Here is a 25,236-nt window from a genome sequence, read left to right as displayed (position 1 = left end):
TGACAGTGCGGGTTCACGCACATTTTTATTTTCACTGGTGCCTGAACGCGGCCCTTGATGCGTTGGGTTCCGCTTGGCTTTATCGGTTGTAATTTCGGCCCAAACTAATGAAAAAGATCTGAGAGCACTCGGCCGGCGATTTTTTCCGCGCCGGCTGGAGACGCTTTTATGCACAAGTCTCAGAAGCTCAAACGACCCTCCTTTCGACCTCGTCTCCTCCTCTCCCGTCGTCTCTTCTATCCGGAGGTCGGAGGGAGGGAGGGAGGGAGAGAACAAGGCCAAAAAAAAGGGAAGAGAGATACAGAGGAAAAAAGCGCGCACATACGGGAACGCGCGATCCAAATCGAATCCCCTCCTTACGGAGAAACCCAAAATCCAGAGAAAAGACCGCGCAAATCCGGCCAGATTTGACCCTCGATCTCGCCCGTGGTCCACCGGGAGGTTTCCCGAGATCTCCCGCGGGTTCCTCCAGCTCCTGGTCTGGCGCCGCAGAGGGCAGGATGAGCTCGCGGATAAAGGAGATGGTGCGGGTGGCCACTGCACGGCTGGGCGGCGAGCCTTCGCCGCGGGCGGGGCCTTCTCAGCCCGGACGCGCGGAGTCGTCCAGGACGGCTCGGCTCGGCGGCGGAGGCGCCAGCCTCCGGCGGCAGCCCCAACCGCAGGCGCCCACCGTGCGCACCATCTACTGCAACGACCGCGAGGCCAACGCGCCCGTCGCATACAAGGTACATGCCCGACTTTCCCCCTCTAATTCGGTTGATTCGTCTCGAAGCGTAGGGCTCTATGTGCCTAGATCTCGTTACCACCTGTGTGTTCCGTGTTCGGTCGGTTGGGTTGGAGATATCCATTTGGTACAGTGAGCTAGTAGAGCAGTGCAGTTTGTTTCGGTTTACAGTCATTAATACTGATTATTCCATGAGAAAGTCACTTAGGGTCTGTTTGTCCTCGAGTGCTGCATTTCTAGTCAACTGTGAGGCAATTGGGTGGATCAGAGCCTGTCTGATTGTTTGAATTACTAGTCACTTAGATTGCTATGGCAGCAATACAAACGTACTAGATGCTACTGGCGTTTAGGCTTGAAGAGCTCAGATGAATAGGCTGGACTATTCTATACATCCATCCACTTAACCGCACCTCTGCGTGATGCTTGCTGTGTCGATTGCTGAACTTGTTTCCAGTCAGGGGCTCAGGGCAGCCAACTCACCTCTTGATGGCTGCAAGCTGAAGCAACCTATTTACTTGTAAGGGGAATGGTCGCTCTCCACGTCATTCATTGCCATGTTAGCTTTCCATGATAATGCTGTTGGTCTAATTGTAATACTCCATTTTATGCCACAAAATAATGGGAAACACTGTTACTTGCCACTTGCCACTTGCCATTATTTTATTATCTTAACCGTAATTTATCTGATCCCCGCAAAACTGCCCCAGTATTGTAAGTAGATGCACTCATAAATTTTCACTGACACTCCACCTTTCCCGTAATATGCTAGTGTAAACAAATGAATATATTCTGGATCGATACTGTGAAGGTCAAGCTATATCACTTATCATTTTATCAACAGCTTCTAGTTTGTTTGACCATGCAATCAACTCTTTCTGTTTAGTTTGACAGTCTGCCGCGTGTAGCATATCAAATCATCACTTTTCTAATTCTAATGCCAGAGCCCCACCTTGGTTTTTCTAATAATCCGTATCTTATATTTCTTTAACATTCTCGTGCATTCTCGTAAATTTTCACTGACATCCCACCTTTCCCGTACATGCTAGTGGAAATAAATGAATATATTCGGGATCGATACTGTGAAGATCAAGCTATATCACTTCTCATTTTACATCTTCTAGTTTGTTTGACCATGACTCTTTTTGTTTAGTTTCACAGTCTGCCGTGTGTAGCGTATCAAATCATCAGTATTGTAATTCTAATGCCAGAGTCCCACCTTGTTCTTTTTCTAATAATTCATACCTTATTTCTTCAACATTCTTGTTCATCATTTCCAGGGAAATTCTGTATCGACTACAAAGTACAGCGTATTGACATTTCTACCTAAAGGATTGTTTGAACAGGTATTGATACGTTGTTTTTTGTTTGTTACATATTCTGTGGGCAAACCCTATAAACTTGTCATCTTTTAAAGTGAATTTGGCCTTTGTTTTTTTGCCTTGAAGCAACACGAAACTATTATCTTGTTTTTTTGAGAAAAAGCAAAAGCTTTGTGTCCCGATGTATTGAATAGGTAGGAGTAAAGGTTATTTACAAACGTGAGTCGGCACAGCAAAATCGGAATAGAAATGCAGAAGAGAGACCGCACGGGGAAATAAATGAACACCCCAACCCTCATTCCTGCAGGCAACTTGCCTGATGGTGCCCGATGGTGCCCGTTCGAACCCGTGCATGACCCTCATCAAGGATCATGTTGCGAATGGCGTGAGAGTCTGGTTGCGTGCTGTCGAAGGTGCAGGCGTTCCTGTGCGCTTCTAGATCATTTAGGACGTGAGAGGCGTGGTGCTTGCGAGGCCCTTGCACTGCTTTGGAGGAGTTCTCTGCTTGGTCGGCAGCCACCTGACGACGAGTGACTTGCCAGTGACGGGGCCACTGATGGTGGCATAGATCCAGGGGAGACCTCACGCCAAACGACCCTGGCAAACGGGCAGTCAAGCAGAAGGTGCTGCATGGTCAACAAGGTTTGGCCACATAACATGCAGGGGGGTTGCGTGGCAGCTCACGATAAGCTAGGCGCTGCGCTGTTCAAGAACGATCCAGACCAGCCAGCTAGAAGAAAAACTTCACCTTACACGGAGCCAAGTCTTCCAGGTGAGCTTCCAGGCATGGCAGTTGACTAAATCAAGGAAGGTCGCCCTGTAGCCTGAACGGGCAAAGTAGACCTGGACACCATCCATTTCCAGACAAGGCAGCCAGGTTCATCAGAAAGTTTGGCTGCAGCCACTGCCCACCAGAGCAGCACGAACTGCTGAAGGTTCGGCAACGAAAGGCTGCCGAGGATGTTGCTGATCCAGGCCCCATTCTCAAGCCCTTGGGCAACGTGTGTACTTTCTGTCGACGCTTAGGGGCGCTGGTGAGGATGCAGGCGCAATTTCAACCACAACACAATCGCTGAGCAAAAGATCAGACCGAAAGCATCAGGATTGCCCATTGCCAAGCTTAGTGAAAGTGAAGGTGTGGAATAGGACATGCTCAGGGGTCAAGGCTTGGAGGTCGAGCCCAAACTAGGGCTTGGATGGGTCGGTTTTGCTGTACCAAAGCCACCAAAGACGCAGCGCCATGCCCGTGCGTCCAGGTGGAGGAGTCCAAGGCCGTCAAGCTCAAGTGGATGACAGGCGTGACTCTGATTCACCACACAATTGCCACCATTGGCGTCCTTGCGCATGACGATTCTTTTCGCACTGCTTGATGATCTTTCTTGGAGGGGTGAGAGCCAACACAGACTGAACAAGCGTGGCAGCCTGTTGGCGGTGCGTTCGATGGGAGGCTGCAAGCCTGCAACTGTCTATAAGTTGTGCATATGACCGTCAGGCAGGGTTTTTGAGTCGCCGAGTCAAGCCAAGTCGCCGAGGTTGCGACTAGTGGCTTGCTGGCTTGACTCAGTGACTCGGCTTGAATAGTCGCCCCAAGTCGCCATATACTAATATAGAGCACCAGAGCACACAGCAGCAGCCTATACTGATATACATCTAACAGCAGACCACATATAGAGCCCACCCCGTGCTCTTTGCCTCTCTTTCCTTCGGTCCTTCTCCTTCCCCAGTCCCCACAGCAGCAGCAGAGCACACAGCAGCAGAGCAGAGAGAGGCAGAGGGGGCGACGAGCCATACGGCCATACCTGCTAGGGTTTGCTGGCGCAGGAGAAGATGGAGGCCGAGGCGGAGGAGGCTGGTGGGGGCGCGCGTCACCGGCAGAGGAGGCTGGTGGGGGCGCGCGTCACCGGCGGATCTGGAGGGGCGCGTGGCCGGCGGTCGCCGATCTGGAGTGGCCCGCGCGGTTCCCTCCCTTTCCCTCTCTCTGTCTCTCTGTAACCCGTGCGGTCCTCTCTCTCTATTTATCCCCCCCACAAAAATTCTGGCAGGTGGCCCGCGCGCGAAGCAAGCCGCGCGACCGGCGGCTAGTAGCCGCTGACTAATCGCGCCAAGTCGCCGGCGAGCCAGCGAGTCGCGCGACTCACTCCCTGAGTCAAGTCGCCTGCGCGAGCCAGCCACGCCGCGACCACTCGGCGATTAGTCGGCGACTCAAAAACCTTGCCGTCAGGGCCCATATACGTCAGCGGGAGTTTAGCAATCTGGTAACCGAACCGGGAAATTTCCTCAGTGTGCTCATGAACGCGATTGAGGGCTGTGGCGGAGCTCTTGCGGAGGTTTGCTATCTGCTCGGAGGGATTGCCAAACACTGTTAGAAGCAGGCTGAAGTAGAGAAGCAAAGATGAGCTGGGGCTGAGCACAGAATAATATTATTTCTGAAGCTGTTGCTTGTATTTGCTGTGCTGAGGTCTATATATGGTTTATGGCAAGTCTGTTGTTAAACCAAACAGACAATGTAGCTCTTGTAGATGCAGTAGAGGCGAAATTCAAATTGACTAATGGTAGGCTTGAGCCCAAATTCACCCTACCAAATGTATTTACTAGCCAATATTTTGGTCAAGTTTTTGCTTGGCCATGAATTGGCCAACAATTGCTAAAAAGTCGAACTAGAGTTGCCAAATAGTCATGGGCAATCCAATATATCGGCAACCATCCAAACAAGCATCAAAACTTTGGTCATGTCCAAATAACTGGTAGGGTGGGTATTGGCAACCATCCAAACACACCCTAGATGTCTGCCTGCATACACCTTACTAAGGAAGCTTAGTCGACCTATACTAATACTAGTTAATAAAGACAAATGGCACAAGGATTACAACAGCAGTCCCTCCTAAACCTCGTGTGTCTACTTGGCACTGATCTTGACCATTCCAATCCTTGTGCTGAACTTATGGAAATGAACTCGCCCTAATGCCTTTGTTAGGATGTCTGCGAGCTGGTCCTTGGTGGCAACGGAATCAGCAGAGATGCTTCCAAGCATTCAAAGATGAAATGATACCGGGCATCAATATCCTTTCCTTGCCCTGCTCGTGGAAAACTGGGCTCTGCTGAGTGCCAGCGCAGACTTGCTGTCTATCTTCAGCTTGACAGTGTCATCTCTCTTCCTGTTTGGGTTGCCGAGCAACTGTGCCAGCCAGATGGCTTGGAGTGTTAAGTGGCACGGTTCAAGCAATTTGAAGTTCTAGATATGTAGAAGTTGGAAGTGAACCAAATTGAACTCAAATGCTATACAAGGGATCACAAAAGTAAGGATGGGGAGGTAAAAAGAGAAACCCACACACAAAGATATTGGGGCTTGTGCAACCAAGAAAGTACAAAATTGGCCTAACAAAGACGAAGCTCGTGTTGCACAAACTCAAGAAGAGATGCAACTTGGCACTTGTAGGGCAAGATTCGCAAAGCTTGGCAGCAACCTACGTTTGCAAGCAAACGATTCTTATACAATGTATCCTTTGCACAAGCATCTTTTTCTTGAACTCTCTTTGCTTATAAGCTACTCCCTCTAGTACCGCTGTCACGACCCGATGTAAAATCCGTCGACATCGTTGCATGGACTGTTAGATCATATGAGTTTGGTATTTGACAATGCATTGAGGTCCATCATCTTGTCACACATAGTAAGCTGTATTTTGACAACATAATTCTGACAGTCTGATAGTTCGTCATTAGGTAAGGGGTATTGTAATATTGCACTATTGCAATGAGCTTTATACGCTATCATTATTGTATCAAGTAATGCTTGTTATAAATACAATGCGTGTTTCCATACTGAACAAAACAGCTTTGCAGTGACAGCTGCAACGTCGATTTAAGTGTTATTGTATTATTCGATAGCAATATGACCTAGGAACCTTTTGTAATTCATTTTTCTTTTCTTTTCTGCTTTGACAGTTCAGGCGGGTGGCAAATCTTTACTTCCTCATGATTTCAATCTTGTCGACTACACCAATTAGGTATCTGTGTTTGTGTGTGTGTGTGTGTGTACCTATGGAATCGGAATTATGTAGTTGCAACTTCAAACTTCTGAGCATAACAAGCCCATGATTCAATCACCCTTTACTTCCCTTTAGCTTTACTTCTAACAATCTTAAGATCATACTTGCTTGTACTTTTGCAGTCCAGTCCACCCTGTCACCAACGTGGTTCCCCTTAGTCTAGTACTTTTGGTGTCACTCATCAAGGAAGCTTTTGAGGACTGGGTTAGTATATTGCCAGCTGCTACACTATTTTATTGTGCTATCATAATGAGGATATCTGATGCCTTTCCCTTTTGTTTGTTTCCTGTCCTTAATACAGAAACGTTTCCAGAATGATATGTCAATTAATAATGCACATGTCGATGTATTGCAAGGTCAAAAATGGGAAAGTAGTCCATGGAAAAGACTGCAGGTTGGAGATATTGTGAGGGTAATGTCTCAAATCTTTCTTATTGCATATTGATCAATTGGTCTGTTGCTTTCTAAAATTAATACCCTTGATCTTTTGTCGTGTCTTTAGTTCAATCTTGAGCTTGAAATGCATAAAGAAAAAACTAATAGTGATGGGCACTTTTTAGAGCAGATCAAGCAAGACAGTTATTTCCCTGCTGATTTGCTCTTCCTATCGAGTACGAATGCTGATGGTGTCTGCTACATAGAGGTTAATAATTCATTCTTACATGTTCCATTTTTTTGCTCAAATTGGAAGTATTAATTGAACTTCAGAGATAACTTTATTCTAATTGATGTGTTTTATATGTTTTTATTTATTTTAGACAGCAAATCTTGATGGGGAAACCAACCTGAAAATAAGGAAGGCTTCGGAGAAAACTTGGGACTATGTTCTTCCTGAAAAGGCTTTGGAATTCAAAGGTTATTCATGTATTTCTTTTGTTTCATTTCGAGGACATTCTGTTCCATAGTTGGTTGAATTAAGGAAGCTTTGTACTTCCTCTGAACTTCGCATAATCATTCTACCTTCTCTGAACTTCACATTCACATTCTCTGTTTTGCTTATGACTTACAGGTGAAATACAGTGTGAACAGCCAAACAATTCGCTTTACACATTTACCGGGAATCTTATTGTGGACAAGCAAACTATACCAATTTCACCAAACCAAATACTTCTAAGGGTAAGTTCTGTTCATGCTGTGTTTTCTTTTCTCGTTTCTTATTGAGAAAATTGGAACCATTCCACTGTGAAGTTGGCATCATGAAAAATGCGACTAACTGTTAGAATAACATGTGGGTCCTGTTGCTCGAGAAAAAGACAGGTAGGTCCAGGTCTTACCAACGTTTACGAGTCGAAGAGTCGTCGAGTCGTTCCAAGGTTGAGACTCATAGACTAGTCGTGACTAGTCGACATGGTACTGTAGCACTGAACTTACAGTACATAACTACTAATACCTAGTAGTAGTATGTAGTATTACACTATATAAGTATACAAGTACAGTATACAATACAAATGAATGCATGGGAAGTGGATGAAGAACCTGAGGCTGTGCCAAATTGCAATATCCAATGGCCAGGGCCTCTGCTTCTCCACAAACCAGCAACAACAGTCTACAAAAGATAAAACCAATCAAATATGCACTATCAAACAACAGTCCAGCACAGCAGCACTAGCATAAAAAGCAAGTTCAGAACTCCATAAGCCATATGCAATTGCAAACATAGCAGAACACCTTAGTGTGACAACTTCACAAGACCAACATAAGGTTCAACATGTAGTCCAACATCAAGGTGTGAATTACAAAAGAAAGGTTCAACAACACCACAAGCAACAAGTCCAGTCCAGCAAAAGAAATCTTGTAGCCTTAGCCCTCAAATCAATCCAGATCTACATCCAGCTGAAAATCAGGGTCTATATCATTCACTCGTGTAGGGCCATCATTGTCTTCACCATTGGTCTCCATGTCACTATCAATATCTTCAGCTTCCAATTCAGCCCGCAAGTCTTCATCATGGACAACCACACTTGTCCTTCGAGTGTAAAAGATATTAGAGCCAGCGGGAGGACTAGACTCACTTAAATCACCACGAGCCCTCCTTGGAAGATGGCGTCCACTTAGACCATCGGTCGCACCAACGGCCTGATCAACATGGTACCAAAGTAGTGGATTGTCATCGTCCATAGCGTCATTTTGATGAACCAATTCAGCAGTAACATCAACCCATTCATTATCTCCCATTGAAATTCTTCTAGGATAAGTGCATTAGCCCTCTTTCCTTTGGAACCTTGCTCGCGTAACTTTTCAAACCTAGTTGTCATTTGCCGGTTGTATGAGACATATACTAGCTTGTTCAATCTCTTATACTCCAAACGGTTTCTTCCTTTGGTATGGACTAGCAAAAGAGCCCGTGCGTTGCAACGGTAACATGCATGTTAAACTCTATATCGGAATGCATTGTCTACTCTTTTTTATAGTTATAACTTTTCTTCTTCTTAAATACGCTCTTGCTATAAGGACAAACCTCATCCATCATGTATGGTGTTGCGAAACCCAACTAATAGTAGTTATTAATTGTTATACTTAATAAGAAAAATCATCCCTTTTAGGTAAAAAAGGGGACACAAAATCAAAGAACAAGCAAACTAATATTGATCTACACGGTCAAGGGCAGTTCTAGATCATCTCTTCTTCTTATTTGCGAAAGAGTTCTAGATCATCTCAATACGATATCTCTAAGTTTACATAGATAGATGTCCAACAAATAGTTCACATATATGGATTAACCTCCAGTGTATGCAAAAATCTATTGGATCACAAAATTGCAAATTGACATCAAGATTAATATTGCATCCGTGTTAAAAAGAATAAGTTCACATCCATATTGGAAAATCATACATCTTTATTTTTTTCATGAGACAAACCAGACAATGTATGTTTACAGATTAACAAATATATATTCTATATACTTTCAGTTTCATGGTTCAAAACCTGAAGGCTCAAATCAAAGCACACGAAGTGCTTTGCTCAACTTGTGCTGTGGTTTGCTCGCTCGATTGCTGGGCCCTCCCGCAGAAGTGACGCTCTCTCATTATATCGCACAATTTTATGCTTTTTACAACTAATCAGCAACTACTGTACAATTACGGACAACAGACTATTGTATGCTTTTGAAACTGAATAGCACGAAAGTAATCACGCTTGTGCCTACAGAAGCACTTCGACGAACATAATGCAGGCATCTGCGTTGTATTCCAGGAGATATTGCATACAGAACCTGATGGTTTGATTGTTAATTATGGACTTAACTATAATACAGAAAAAAGAAGAATCACTGCCGCTAGCACGAAAGTGTTCGTGAGCAGGGGAGACACCATGACACTGGTTGTGCTTCATTGCCTCTGCCACTCATCGCGGGATTACGGAGATATTGCATACAGAACCTGATGGTTTGATTGTTAATTATGGACTTAACTATAATACAGAAAAAAGAAGAATCACCGCCACTAGCACGAAAGTGTACGTGAGCAGGGGAGACACCATGACACTGGTTGTGCTTCGTTGCCTCTGCCACTCATCGCGGGATGGCGCTAGGTGCCGAGAGCCAGACCTGAGGGCATTGCTGTAGCGGCGAATGAACCTGGCGCCGTTTTGCCGTGTTGTTGGTGTGAGACCTCTGTGTGGCACAGCAGGCTACGTTGGGAGGAGCGGCGACCAGGCGCCTCTTCCTAGGGAGGTTGGCACGAAAGTGTTCGTGAGCAGGGGAGACACCATGACACTGGTTGTGCTCCGTCGCCTCCGCCACTCATCGCGGGATGGCGCTAGGTGCCGAGAGCCAGACCTGAGGGCATTGTCGTAGTGGCGAATGAACCTGGTGCCGTTTTTCCGTGTTGTCGTTGGTGTGAGGCCTCCGTGTGGCATAGCATGCTACGTTGGGAGGAGCGGCGACCAGGCGCCTCTTCCTAAGGAGGTTCCTGACACCCGCGCTGTGGTTGGGTTGGATCATGTCGTGCAGTGAGGCGAAAAGTCAAAGGCGTCGTATCACGGACGCCGTACACCGGCCCGAAGTTCAACACCCTCGTTACCCACTTCATCGCCAGCCTCGAATTGTAAGGTTCAGGCATATTACCGAGAGCTACTTGGACTTTGCAGCGGCTATGCTCATGGATTGTGTCGGTCGCGGATCGAGTTTGCTGGGTTGTTGGATCCTTGGCTGGGAGTGGCCCGTGCTTGTCATCGACTCAACGGAGCTCCGGGGTGCTAGTCAGCCGGCAGCCACCATGTTAGCCCAAACTGTGCCGTCGAGAAATTTCCGACGATGGGCAATGAACGACGACAAAGCGAAGCGACACTGGCTGCTTGGTTCCTGCCGGAAGCCGGCTCGATCTCTCTTGGTTGACTATGTAGTACGTGCGAAGCTTGCGCGGTATATCGGGCAGATGTGTATGCAGAGAACCTAGCTAACCGACTTGATCGGTGCACAGCAGCCAATTTTTTTGGCTGGAAAGACGCACGCACGCACAACACAAGGATCGATCGATAGCCACAGAAATCTGACGTTCCTCTTGATTTTCTTTATTGCTCACGATTCCAGTTACAGCTGGCTGGGGTACATACGTATATATATTAGCTAGCTAGCCAATGCTAATTCTACTCAGTAACAACTAAGATACGAACACGGACAAACGCCTATACGTGCACGGCAAGGTCACAGATGTATACGTCGTCGTAGTTGAAAAAACACCATGCTGCTGCGTTTTGGTAGTCAAGGAATTGGACCGGGGAACTGAGAAAACTACGACGGGCAAGATTTTTTTTTCTCCTACTAATGGATGGCATTGGTGAGTAATTTTTATCAAATCTATACTTTAAATCTTAGCCGTCAATCTTTATAGTTAACATAAAACCAATAGATATAAAAGGATGACGTATGGAGAACTATGAAAGCTTCCCTCCTTTAATATTAGGTAAAGATCTGCAAGCAAATCCTTTTGTGAGAAGCTGCTATAGCCTGCAATTATCTATCAAACCATCCAATTGCTAGTTACTTGCATGAGAAAATGCACTCCAATTGCGCTCACAGCGAGACGATGAACAACATAGACTAATGATCCGATTTGCAAAAGATTGGAGGTCATAAGCAAGGCCACCATATGCATTCCACCAAAGTACTACAAAAGTTAGCAAGTAGGAGTTGAAACAAGCAAGTAGAAGTTGAAACATAGAGTCAAGAAGATAAGCTCCAAGCTGCAACAACATAGATACTTACGAGGACTCTTTTTCTTGCAGTCTTTAATTGCCATTTGCTTGGTGAAACATTCACCCTCCGTTCGCTCATAATCATCAGCCAATTTACTTATCTTGGATTGTAGTTCATCATCGGTCACCATCTTCCATAGCACATCATTGAACATTGAACGCAGCCGTGCAGCTAGTCTTTTGTTAGTCTCCTTCATTTTAAAGAACTTGCTGGGGTTCAAAAACATTGCAGCCCCATGTAGCTTTTGCTCCATCTGGTTATCCCACCTCCTGTCAACAATTGCTAGCACTTGACTTTGTAGGCCTGGCCTTTGTGACAATGCATCCGTTATGTGTCTTTGCAACATCCATGGCTGCCCGAATTTCGGGCATTGCTGGACTGTCATCACCATCAACAATCCTCAAAGCAACAAGAATGGGTTGCCAAGCTCTCATGCAGTTCTCCACCGATTGCCAAAACGTCACAGAGAGCACGGTATTTTCAGCCATCTTCCCTGGTGGGGTGAGCTTCAACTTGTTTGCATGCCATTTTGTGCTAACAAACATAGTTTAAAAAGGCGCGCCTAAGCGAGCGCTTAAGCACGCCTAGGCTCTAGGCGTTGGCAAAACGCATTACGCATAACTACGCTTAATCTGCGCATAATTGCGCATAAGCATACGCTTTGGTCAGTAAAGCGCAAGGCGGTGGCAAAACGCACAATTTACGCCTAGCGGTTTTTTGAACTATGCTAACAAATAGTGCTTTCAAATGTTGGCGTTGTTTCCACATGCTGGCCAATGTGAGGAAGGAGGTTGCAAAACGAGTTGCTCCATGCCTTACAAGATCTCTCTTGCCATTCAAGGTTCTCATTTGATCGAGAATCCTACCATGGGCATAAATAAATCTGGTTGTTTTCTTTGCTTTAACAATGCAATCACTGAACTCTCTTATCTTCCCAATGTCCTCTAGCATAACATCCAAACAGTGAGCAGCACAAGGTGTCCAATACAAAGATCGATACTTATCCATTAGAAATCTCCCGGCTGCCTTGTAGTTGGAGCCATTGTCGCTAACGACCTGGATTACCAATTCAGGCCCAATTGCCTCAATCTGTTCACTCAATAATTTTGCTACCAATTCAGCAGTAACAGACTCAGAAGAAACATTGGCTGTCCCTAAGAAGAATGTACCTTCAGGACTATTGGCGAGAAAATTGATCAAGTGTGCCCACTCATGTCTGTCCAACCGTCGGACATGAGAGTGCAACCATACTCCTTCCATGCCAACTGATGCTTGGCCTTCAAAGTGTCAGTCCTGAGCTTTGCCTTCTCAAGTAATGGTACCCTCACATCATGGTAAGAAGGTGTGATATAATCTGATCCATACTGTCCTATAGACTCCAATAGGATCTCCCAACTTCTCGAATTGATAATAGAGTGGAAGGCAATTCTCATAGAGAAAGTCAGCTACATGACCATCTACAACATCTTTTTGTTCCTTTGTCTTTGTTCCATAGTCTTTGATTTTTAACTGAGTGCTTCTTTGTCACACCTACTGATCATGTTCAGAGTACTGAACCTGAAGCAGTGTGACGAGTAGTGCAGTAGCTGCATTTGAGCCTTGGGCTGTGGGCTTTGAGCCGTGTAATCCAGGAGGGCCCGTGGGGCGTGTGTACTTAAACATATGTAAGCTACTGTTGGCTGTAGGCTCGGAAAGAAAGTTGATCTGGCTCCTCACCCTCTTGGTCTGTCCCTCACCTCTCTCTGTGCTCCTCTCACCTACCTCTCTTCTCTGATCCCCTTTGCCGCCGGTGTGTGACATTCTTGTGTTATGCCTCTCAGCAGCCATGTCCTCTGGTGTCTTCCTAACCTCATCTGCAATTGACTTGCTTTTCCTCTTTGCCGCCACCGGCGCTGTCACAATAAAAGAAGACTTCCTTTTCGCGGAGGCTACTGTTGGCTGTAGGCTCGGAAAGAAAGTTGATCTGGCTCCTCACCCTCTTGGTCTGTCCCTCACCTCTCTCTGTGCTCCTCTCACCTACCTCTCTTCTCTGATCCCCTTTGCCGCCGGTGTGTGACATTCTTGTGTTATGCCTCTCAGCAGCCATGTCCTCTGGTGTCTTCCTAACCTCATCTGCAATTGACTTGCTTTTCCTCTTTGCCGCCACCGGCGCTGTCACAATAAAAGAAGACTTCCTTTTCGCGGAGGCTGCGGTGCTGTTCGACGCCCTTGAACTTGCTTCTACCTCCTCCTCTCCCCCATCTCCATCAGTTGCTTCAACTTCATCCCCATCAAGTTGCATGGCTTTGAACTTGGTTGAGTTGGTCTTCATGTACAAATGCATCTCTTTCCTGATCTCATCGGTTGCTTTTAGACACATTCTCACCTCTGTGTAACCCCCACCAAGGTGCTTCTTCATCCTTAGCACTCCAGAAGTGATGTTTTTGCCACACAAAACACACTGGAGTGTCAATTTGTCCTGCAGATCAGGCCAAAAGGCATATTTCCATGCTGGGTCCTTGCTCCTATGTGGCTTCCTTGCAGGATCCTTCGATGGATCGTAATGCTCATCTGCTTGAGCTGCAGCTGCTGCCGAACACACTGCTTGAGATATCTCCGGTGTTGTAGACTATCTCAGACCTCAGGACCTGGAAATTGAAACAAGCAAAGTGGAGTCTAGACTAGTCAATAACAACACCCGGTCTAGCTACGAGCAGAGCAGCACCAGCAACCAGCAGCAAGCAGAGCAGCACCAGCAGTCTAGCTGCGAGCAGAGCAGCACCAGCAGTCCAGCAGCGAGGCAGAGCAACACCAGCAGCAAGCCAAGAAGAAAGAGGAGAAGGGAGACACTGAGGCTCACCTGCCTGAAGAGGAGAAAGAGCATGAGGGGCCAGCGGTGCGAGGAGGGGCGCGAGACGAAGAAGCAGGAGGAGCGTGCCTCCAGCAGCCGGCGGCATGTCCAGGTGAGGAGCCGGCGACGGTGGAGCTTCAGATCTGCGGCGCGCGTCCAGCGGCCGGCGGCATGAGGAGGGCTCGACGGGCGCGTCTAGCAGCCGGTGGCGCGTCCAGGTGAGGAGCGGAAAGAAATTAGGTCTCCCGCGGGATGAGCCAACTTATTTATACTACTGCAGTTTTTTGAGTCGCTCGACTCGAACACGTTGACTAGTCCAGACTAGTCGTCGACTAGTCGATCCATAGCTCGACTTGTATTTTGAGTCTATACAAGCAAATGAGTCGGCAGCCACTTTGCGACTCGTAGACTAGTCGAGCGACTAGTCTCAACTAGTCGTTCGACTCATAATCGTTGGGTCTTACATGTCAGTTAGACATGATGGCATTTTTCAAACTTACCAACTTTTGAGTAGCATGATTCAGAATTTCCCTCTTGGGTTTGTTTGGATGAGATTTTTAACTTGGAAAGTTTATAGGTATTTAGTTACCAAAGCCTTCCAATTGAAGGCCCCTTATCCAAATGGACCTTCTATATTTGTTTACAAGATTATACACTTGCCAAGTTGTTTACAAGTTATAAATATCGTCAAAAACAATGTCACTATCAATGCCTTCACTCACATCCTTCTCACTTTAACCACAAGCATGAAACATCTTTTGTTGGGCATATTTGGATGACATCATCAGTAAAAAAATAATTCTTTAACGTTATTATAGCTTTCGCAAACGAGAATAGCGACGAGCCGATGATACAAGTATTTAGTTAGATAAGTTCAAAAATTTCAACCATCTCACAGAAAACTTCCCACTTCTTCGCCAGTCTCAAATGTTGGACAAGCAGCTACTGGTTTAGGGCTCATTCGGTTTGGAGGAAATCAAAACGTAGGAATCAGGAGTAGTATAGGAATATGATAGGATGGCACTTGCCATCCTAAGGAATTGACTTGCCTCGTTCCTACGCGTAAAATGAGCTTTGAGTGGATGTGTAGTTTCCTCCAAAAACACGGGAAATGAGTAGTATTCCTACGAAATTCCTGCATGCATTTCCTACAAACCGAATGCATACATAGGAAATTTTCCTCTGGAATCCTTATTCCTATGTTTTTCCTACGAAAATCCTCCAAACCGAATGAGGCCTTAACCAGTTTCCAGAAATTGTACAAGAAATAAGCTAGTGTTTGTTACAAGTATATAGAAATCTTATGGCCAAATGTTATATTTCCAACACTTTGAGAAGTTTTTTTTTGAATTTTGAGTTACGAGCAGAGATAGTAGACCTGCGATGCTCCAAGGTGGAAGCTGCTTAGATGTATGGGCTTTTGCGAGTTTTTTAGCACCCATGTGAAGGTGCTTGCACTGAAGGGCTAGACTACATTGGATGCTTGGTGACATGAATTCTCCCTTCTAACCAACTTTTATGCACCTCCTGGCATGGATTTTGAGTCGCGCGACTAGTCGTCGACTAGTCGATGAGTTGCAAAATAATGTCGACTCAACTTAGTGTCGACTCGAGTCACGACTAGTCGCAACTGCAGGCTTGACTTTTTCCGAGTCGCTACCCCAGAGCGACTCGGATGAGTCCGAGTCGCGACTCGAAAACCATGCCTCCTGGGTTAGGAGATGCTTTGATATTTTTCTTTTTTTCAGTGTTTACTTTCATCAGACTGAATGTTTGTGCCTTTGCAATAGACCATAACTTCACACTACCTTTTTTCTGCAGGGATGCAGCCTTCGTAATACCGAGTACATTGTTGCGGTTGTTATATTCACGGGCCACGAGACGAAAGTATGGGCTATTTTGTGTTTCCTATGTATTCAACTTGTTGTGATTTGTTTCTGGTTTTCTTATTTACTGCAGCGGAACACTATTGCAGGTTATGATGAACTCAATGAATGTTCCTTCTAAAAGAAGCACATTGGAGAAAAAGCTAGACAAGCTTATTCTAGCTCTATTTGCGACCCTCTTTACGATGTGTGTCATTGGTGCTATTGGAAGGTAAGCTTTTTCTCGATTCACTTAATTCTTTTGACATGTCTATTCTGTACAATTTGTTTACATGTACTCCCTCTGTTCCTAAATATAAGTCTTTCTAGAGATTCCACTACAGACTACATACGGAGCAAAATGAGTGAATCTACACTCTAAAGTATGTCTATATACATCCGTATGTAGTCCGCATTGAAATCTCTAAAAAGACTTATATTTAGGAACGGAGGGAGTACATTCTTAAATTAGCAATACCGCTTAGGTATATGTTCTGCAGGCTTGCACTTGCATTTTTTTTTTGAGCTTCTTAGTTGGCCATAGAGAACAATTTCTAAATATGGTTTCAAAAATTATGACAGAGTCTGTTGGAGTCTGTGTGTGTACGTGTTGGAGTCTGTTAGTTGTTTTAGTTCTTTTTTGTGGTTTTGTGTGGCATAGAGGGTTACAGATAATAAACACATGACTTCATTTTATTGAAAGGGATTGTCTGCAAGCCCTCTTACCCGCCCCACAACTCTTGCGGCAGTTGCTATCATCTTGCAAACTGTAGCGGCCTTTCGTGGTCAACCTGCTTGATCTGCAGCAAGGCCACATAATAACAAAAGAGACACACGGTCATATCCTCCATGCATGCGGTGTTGGCCTCAGACTTCTGGTTGCAACTTGCCACTGCACAAGCTCACAGTCAATCTAACCATCTATGATCTATTTCTCACTAGTTACTGCATGTAGTCTGGAGCAATACCAGAACTGGATCGTTCAGGGGAATCGACCAACTTTGTACAGGGCGCTCACGGCAACAAGTGTTGGCCAGAGAAAATAACCGATCAGTCGACGCCCCATGTTTAGCTAGCTTCGTATATCAAGTTGCCCTCGTCGGAAAGCAATCGGCAAGTCAAGTCTTCATGTGCTGTGGTGAGGCAGGGCATCACCTCAGTCGCAAACTAAGTTAATTGAAATTCAGAGCATATGCGGGCTTTCGGCTCCCACGGGCCCGCATAAAAGCTTGGTAATCTGCCATGTTGGCCATATAACTTTTCCGGGTAAGAGCCAGTGACCGTGAGCAGTCCACAACACGTCCCACTTGCATCCTGATTTTGGGGTGGACAAACAGAATGAACTCTTTTTTTTTAATGGACAGAATGGGAAAAGCTCTTTTCAGCATATAGATTTCTTTGAAGGTTAGCAGGTTAACAATCAAAGTTATAATCATCACATGGTAAAATTGTAAAAGAATTGTAATGACCTGGCCGAATCCACGGGTTCCTGCTACCATCTAGGATCTAGACTGGCCCCACAGACCAACACTAGTCTTTCATGTGCACTTTGTCCTCACTCGTGTGCACCCAGGATCAACTTCCTAGTCGTTCACCTGTCCTCAAATTGCTCCAAGCCAAACACGCTTAACTTTGAGGTTCCTTTCGGATGGGCTCCCGGGAAAGAAGGTGCACCTTGTTGATATGAGTAGTCTATCATTCCTATTAAGCCGGGATGTCACAAGAATAATGCAGATGTACAGTTTATTTATGGATTACCAATCATTGCTTTTGGTTACCTTGTAACTATGACTGGTTTATCTTAGTGCAATGATGTGCATGTTCTGTTTGCATTTTGTCTAAAAAATAATTATATTACTCTACTGATAGACCTTATATTTGGCTTTTATCAACAGTGGTGTGTTCATTAATGAGAAATACTTCTATCTTGGATTGCGTGGGCGTGTTGAGGACCAGTTTAATCCCAAGAACAGACTTGTGGTATGTACTATTTTGTTATGTTTTCAAATAGTTTGCCCCAAGCATGATTATATCATACAATTGCACTTCTACTGCAGGTGACCATTTTAACCATGTTTACTCTAATAACTCTATACTCAACGATCATCCCTATATCTCTTTACGTGTCCATTGAGGTATATTGTCCTCGATCTCATGTAGTGCATCCTGTTATCGGACGTTCAGACCTTATATTACCTTTGATATGCAGATGATCAAATTCATTCAGTGCGCACAGTTTATTAACAATGATCTGAATATGTATCATGCTGAGAGCAACACCCCAGCTTTGGCCCGTACTTCTAATCTGAATGAGGAGCTTGGGCAGGTAATATCCCCTTACCAAAAATGTTTCAATGGTTTCATTTTGTCCAAGATGAATTTATTCTTTCTAGATTGGCTATTCACTACTGGAATCAGGGAATTTGCCATCAGCCAGTTCTTTGCCGTCAGCTATCAGAAAGCAGACGGCAAAGAACCAGCTGATGGCAAACATATACTTTGCTATGCGCCAGTTCTTTGCCGTCCGCAGCGGACGGCAAAGGTCACGGCAAAGGTCCCAAAGGCAGACGGCAAAGAGCCCAGCTGGGCCCCACTGGACCCTGGGGCTGGTTAGGTCAGACGGACGGGTTCTTTGCTGTCTGATAACTCAACATGGTTGAACTAAATGCTTAGTGGTATTTCAGTAGATTTAGCACTTGCAAATAAATTTTACATTTCTGACATTTCTTCCCACCTTGTCTCTTTCACCATTAATGGTTCAGGTTGAGTATATATTTTCTGACAAAACTGGAACACTTACAAGAAACTTGATGGAATTCTTTAAATGTTCAATTGGTGGGGAAATATATGGAACTGGCATTACAGAGATTGAGAAGGGAGGAGCTGAGCGAGCCGGAGTCAGAATTGATGATGATGAGGTCTCGAGTATCTTCCTTGCTACTTAAGCTGTTAAAGTGTGGTATTTGTGATGAAAAAATTGATGCACAGCTGCCCTTATGTTTGGCCTACTTACTTTTATTAGGATAAAAGATCAGCCACTGCAGTTCATGAGAAAGGATTCAACTTCGACGACACTAGAATAATGCGTGGTGCATGGAGAAATGAACCTAATCCTGAGGCCTGCATGGTAGATACATTGGACTACCTGCGAATTAGTTTTTACTCTTTTCTTCCATCAGTAACTTTGGTTTCATTTCGGTCATAATCTTCTTTAATCTGATTGACATACCGTGAGCTATTTCTGTAATATAAAAATTATTTAAAACATATGTTCCCTTTTTAATGATTTCCCTTTTTATTGTGTGAATTGCTAAACAGCCATTCCTTATTTTCTCTTATGTCTCTTTAGGAATTCTTCAGATGCCTGGCAATCTGTCATACAGTTCTTCCTGAGGGCGAGGAGGAGACACCGGAAAAGATCACTTATCAAGCTGCCTCTCCTGATGAGGCCGCACTTGTGGCTGCAGCAAAGAATTTTGGTTTCTTTTTTTATAGGCAAGTCTTACCTTAAATGTAGTTTTAGATTGCTCTTGTGGTTTTGTTCCAAACAGGATATATAGGAAGACTCTGTACTCTGTTATTCCCTCCGTTCACAAATATAAGATGTTTTGGATATTTTAATATGGACTGAAATGAGTGAACAAACGCACTAAAACGTGTATCTACCATTTCGCACCAAAATGTTGAGCTAAAATACTTTTGTTTGTGAATGGCAATGCCTGGACGGTGACCTTTTATGCCTCTTTTGCAGACGTACGCCGACCACAGTAATGGTTCGTGAATCACATGTTGATAGGATGGGTAGTATGCAAGACGTTGCCTATGAAATTCTGAATGTTTTGGAATTTAACAGGTCTGCTTTATTTGTTTCCGGCTGAAATTTGATAGATTAAATCATTATTCTGCACTTCACACTTTTTTTTTCGAGAAAACGCAAAGGATTTGCGCTTCACACTTTGCTGCCCTTTTCTTTTGATCTGACACTTTGCTGCACTTACAGTACAAGGAAGCGCCAATCTGTGGTTTGCCGCTTTCCAAATGGAAAACTTGTTCTCTACTGCAAGGTAATATAAGAAACAAACACTTGATATAGCTTACATTTTTCAGATCGTTGCACTAACCTTGTACCACAACTTTTGTGTCATAGGGTGCTGATAATGTCATCTATGAACGTTTAGCTGATGGAAATTATGACATTAAAAAGACAAGCAGAGAACATCTAGAGCAATTTGGATCTGCTGGCTTGCGTACACTTTGCCTTGCTTATCGAGATCTCAGCATGGACCAATACAAAAGCTGGAATGAGAAGTTCGTGCAAGCTAAATCTTCTTTACGTGACCGTGATAAGAAGCTTGATGAGGCATGCATCACTATCTTTCTGAATATTTTACTAGTATTGATATTATATCTTCTTTTATTGAGTATATGTGCTGAATTGCGGTCCTTGTGATTTGAAGTTCTGTTACTGCCTCTCCAATCCCTTCTGTCGCTTGCCTGACTTCTTGGTTTACTGTCATCCATTCCCGGACTTGAGTCTTGTATGCGCTGCTGGGCATGTGATTAATTTCCTGTGATCACTTCGCAGTTTATGTATAAAAAATGTAATGTGGTTTAGAAATAATTGTTATATAGGAACATTCTCTGTAGCTCTGCATTTTGTCATATATTGGAAGCCTCATTTCGGATTTATTAGATCTGGGCATTTCGTATAATCAAAAGTTAAATTTCTTTTGTGATCAGTTTAATTATTGAATTTACTTGACAAATAGGTCATTTTTGAATTTTCATTTTCGAATGCAAAACTCTTTCTGTGATTTCTAGTGTAGTAGCAGAAGATGTTTTTAAACAGATTGTTTTAAAACCAAATCAGTGCCATTGTTGCACGTCTCTCTACTCCTATAAAAGACCCAGTTGGGGATGATGGTGTGCCTGCCATCCATCGTCATTTCTGACCATTCGATATACATCTAAAGCATGCAAGGTACTCCACATTTGCAGAAAACCCCTTAGTCTCTCTAGGCTAGCCCCATCTGTCCCCCATGTCATCCAAACAGATAAGAGGAACAGACATTGGGTGATTTCTTTTCAAGCCTGCAAACATGTAGCTGTCTCTTTTGGGTCCGTTGTAACACACAGGCACTTTGCTAGTCCTATTTCAATATACTAACCTATATATTGATGGTCAATGTTTTAAACGGTGGACTGCATGAATCCGAGTATGCCATGACAACCTTTACTTAAGGGACAGAAGGAGTGATTTTTTTAATGGATGTTTCTTTTCTCTCCAAAAGACAAAAACTAGACGAGTCTTATTGCCTGTGTAGTGAGTAGTTGTTTAATAATTTTTGTTGCTAATTTGTAATCTTACCTTGCCATTGAATATTAGTACTTTATACATATTTATACATAATTTAGAAAAAAATATCTGTATCCAGTTAATTCGATGTATATGTACCAAGGTAGGAAAGAGGATCATGAACAAAATAGACTGGTCCTTCTCTCTAAAACATTAAGTGTTTATTGAAAATCATCACAAGAATGCCACTGTCTGTGTATTCTGTCATATTATTAAGGACAGTGAGTTGTAAAAAGCATTTGAAGTTAATCTTTTCTGCTTTTGCTGGGCCATAATGTGATATAATTTTCTTCTCATTTTTCTTCCAGGTGGCTGAATTGATTGAGAAGGACCTTATATTGATAGGTTGCACTGCTATTGAAGACAAACTGCAAGAAGGGGTGCCAGCCTGCATCGAAACTCTTTCTGCAGCTGGCATAAAAATTTGGGTGCTAACTGGAGATAAAATGGAAACAGCAATTAATATAGCATACGGTGAGGTTTTAATTGTGTAGTATTGTTTTGCTTGTTTCTTCCTTGAAGGGTAAAAGCTCCCCCCGCCACACCCACCCACCCTCCCACCCACCTGATATAGAGAAGCTGCTGAAGTTTTTCAGTTGGTTATTTATTTGCTCCGCAGCATGCAGCCTGGTGAACAACGACACAAAACAGTTCATCATCAGTTCAGAGACAGACACAATTAGAGAGGCTGAGGACAGGGTAAGATAACCATATAGAATTGCACTGTGAAATGATATTCTGTCAGAGGCAATCAAGCCTTAACACACACTACCTCTGTTTCTAAATATAAGACGTTTTGGCAGTTGAAATTGAAGTGCATAAACGTATTATATTTAGGAACAGAGGGTGTATTATCTTCTATAGGATTTAAATGGATATATGAGTGAAGACTGCTAAAATCATACTCCGTCCGTCCCAAAATAAGTGTCGCTGATTTCGTAAGTTGTACTAAATCAATGACAGTTATTGAGGGAGTATCATTTAGATCAGGGAATAGCTCAATTGGGTTCTTGTGAGTAGAACTCACATTTTCCTTAGTATTTTGATTGGTGGGGGTATTAAGGGATTTATTTTGGCTGAGATTTAGTCTTTATTCTTATATACTCCCTCTGTCCCATAATATAAGATCTTATTACATCCAGTATGCTCACATATTGGATGTAATAATGTCTTATATTATGGGACGGAGGGAGTATCTAACAGCATAAAATATTTTTAATTGTCTTACCTCTTATGTGGGTTGTGTTGCTTTAGCCTCTCTGCCATGTTTATATGCGCCTTGGTATGTCTTTTTTGTTCTTTGTACTTTGGTTAAAGCATAATCAGCAATACAATTGTATCTGATTGTATTAAACCAACTTTTTGACTTGTGGCGTAATCTTTGTTATGGACCTTCCTTTCCATATATAATGTTCCGGCCATTTTCAGGGTGACCCTGTGGAAATTGCGCGAGTTATCAAAGAGTCGGTAAAACAGAGTCTAAGAAGTTACCTCGAGGAAGCCCACCGTTCCCTAAGTAACACACCGGAACGAAAGTTGGCTTTCATTATTGATGGAAGATGCTTGATGTATGCTCTAGACCCAGCTCTGCGTGTGAATCTTCTTGGTTTGAGTTTAATTTGTCACTCAGTTGTATGTTGTCGAGTTTCTCCACTGCAAAAGGCACAGGTAAATTTCATTTCTTGATGTTAGTGTTTATGCATGCCTTGCGTTTTACCCAGGGAAGTAGTAACAGCATGCCATCCTTGATTTGTGGATATGTGAGTTTTTTAGTCTAGGACTCATGGGGAGATTATTACATTGTAAAGGCAATAACCAATATTGTACCTTCACAATAAGAGTTTGTGCATGTGATTCGTTATTAATCAGTGTACATTGGTTGCATTTGCTATTCCAGTTTTGATCTCAGAAACCAATTCTTATATGTGCGTACTTGTCGTTACCCATTCCAAGTAATATCAAAATCTCTGGTTTGTGCGTTTTTTTCCTTGCGTGACCTGTTTGGTCAAAATGATGCCAAAATACCAATGTTGACGCACATATTTTGTAGGTTACTAGCTTAGTTAGGAAGGGTGCTCGTAAGATAACTCTCAGCATTGGCGATGGTGCTAATGATGTAAGCATGATTCAAGCCGCTCATGTTGGGATTGGCATTAGTGGACAAGAAGGAATGCAAGCAGTTATGGCTAGTGATTTTGCCATCGCTCAATTTCGTTATCTTACTGATTTACTTCTTGTACATGGACGGTGGTCATACTTGAGATTGTGCAAGGTATGCTTATGGTTTCGTTAGCTTGTAGCTTTCCATATATTTATAGTTTACGAAACTTAATGTGGTCACTTGCTGTTTCAGGTTATCACATACTTCTTCTACAAGAATCTGACATTTACACTAACTCAGTTCTGGTTCACTTTCCAAACTGGCTTTTCTGGTCAGCGGTTTTATGATGACTGGTTCCAGTCGCTGTATAATGTCATTTTCACAGCGCTGCCCGTAATTATGGTTGGATTATTTGATAAGGTATAGCTGCCTGTATTCATTTTACATTAAGTTCTTGAATGATGCTGTTTGCGGCATTCACGTAATTGAAACCTTTCAGGATGTGAGTGCATCTCTATCAAAGAAATACCCACAACTTTACCAGGAAGGAATTAGGAATACATTCTTCAAGTGGAAAGTGATAGCGGTGTGGGGTTTCTTTGCTTTCTACCAGTCAATAGTGTTTTATTACTTCACTGCAGCTGCAAGTCAGCATGGTCATGGCTCATCTGGCAAGATTCTTGGTCAATGGGATGTTAGCACGATGGCCTTTACTTGTGTTGTGGTTACTGTGAACCTCCGCCTGCTCATGTCATGCAACTCTATTACGAGATGGCATTATTTCAGTGTAGCCGGCAGTATAGCGGCCTGGTTTCTGTTTATCTTTATATACTTGGCCATAATGACATCATTTGACAGACAGGTTGGTGAATTATGCACTAATCTATCTCTCTGCTGATGACCATTAGGGCCTAATAATCATTTCTTTCTACAAATGCATAACTTCATGCTGTGTTCCTTCTGCAGGAAAATGTATACTTTGTGATTTATGTTCTGATGAGTACTTTTTTCTTCTACTTGACACTAATTCTTGTTCCGGTCATTGCTCTCTTTGGTGACTTCCTATATCTATCGTAAGATACCACCTTTTCCTTTTGCACAATTATATGTTATTGTCATCTGGTTTTGATTCCTTTCAGTTTACATACTGAATCAACCGTCTGCTGTCTCTGATACTCTGTTGGTTTTCCAGGCTTCAGCGATGGCTATTCCCCTATGACTACCAAGTTGTTCAAGAGATGCACAAGGATGACCCCCATGAATACAGCATGATACGTCTTCCAGAGAGGAGCCATTTGAGCCCTGAAGAAGCAAGAAGCTATGCGATTTCCATGCTCCCCCGAGAGAACTCCAAGCACACTGGTTTTGCTTTCGACTCCCCAGGCTATGAGTCATTTTTTGCATCACAGCAAGGTGTCTGTGTGCCTCACAAGCCATGGGATGTCGCAAGGAGAGCCAGCATGAAGCAGCAGCGGCAGCAGCCACAACGAACAGGAAGATCCTAATCCTGGATTCGTGTAAAAAGTTTTGTACATCATGTTCTTTTGCCGCAGACCACATGGTTGTGTATAAGTAGCCTTGTAGCCTTTTATATTGTTTGTCACCCAATATGCTATGCTGGCGATGTTAGTAGGTGGCCATTGATCCTGTTGGCTGAAGAATCAGGTAGGCATGCACTTGGTTAAACAAAGTGGAAACTGGGAAATGCAGTTAGCAAAATTCTTTGTGACTTTTACAGAATTGGATGTTACTGAAATTTGTCTTGTCTTTGTAATGAAATCTTGCTTTGTTACAGAATGAA

The 25,236-nt window shown here is 43.7% G+C and overlaps 1 protein-coding gene across 4 annotated transcripts; it reads left to right on the top strand.

The window, feature by feature from the left end:
* Nucleotides 1–200: 200 nt before the first annotated feature.
* Nucleotides 201–25,236, top strand: LOC119266663 (phospholipid-transporting ATPase 3-like). Of its 4 annotated transcripts, XM_037547912.1 has the most exons (27): nt 201–725; nt 2,002–2,067; nt 5,986–6,047; nt 6,212–6,293; nt 6,391–6,501; nt 6,655–6,732; nt 6,848–6,944; nt 7,099–7,205; nt 15,935–16,000; nt 16,089–16,210; nt 17,874–17,958; nt 18,036–18,113; nt 18,188–18,304; nt 18,741–18,896; nt 19,001–19,105; nt 19,328–19,473; nt 19,730–19,831; nt 19,979–20,042; nt 20,126–20,338; nt 21,643–21,808; nt 21,954–22,033; nt 22,763–23,002; nt 23,385–23,606; nt 23,688–23,855; nt 23,935–24,297; nt 24,402–24,508; nt 24,628–25,236. In XM_037547912.1, the coding sequence occupies exons 1-27, from the start codon at nt 501–503 to the stop codon at nt 24,938–24,940; spliced, it is 3,741 nt and encodes a 1,246-aa protein (XP_037403809.1). In that variant the 5' UTR covers nt 201–500; the 3' UTR covers nt 24,941–25,236. The 4 variants fall into 4 exon arrangements, with proteins under 4 accessions (XP_037403809.1, XP_037403814.1, XP_037403830.1 ...); XM_037547917.1 differs by lacking the exon at nt 201–725 and having other exon boundaries at nt 5,991–6,047; XM_037547933.1 differs by lacking the exons at nt 201–725; nt 2,002–2,067 and having other exon boundaries at nt 5,991–6,047; nt 6,446–6,501; nt 6,650–6,732.

This window comes from Triticum dicoccoides, chromosome 1A, assembly GCF_002162155.2.
Source record: "Triticum dicoccoides isolate Atlit2015 ecotype Zavitan chromosome 1A, WEW_v2.0, whole genome shotgun sequence".
In the NCBI taxonomy this organism is placed as follows: domain Eukaryota; kingdom Viridiplantae; phylum Streptophyta; class Magnoliopsida; order Poales; family Poaceae; genus Triticum; species Triticum dicoccoides.
Note: the sequence above shows the minus strand (reverse complement) of the source record. Positions and strands in the feature narration are given on the sequence as shown.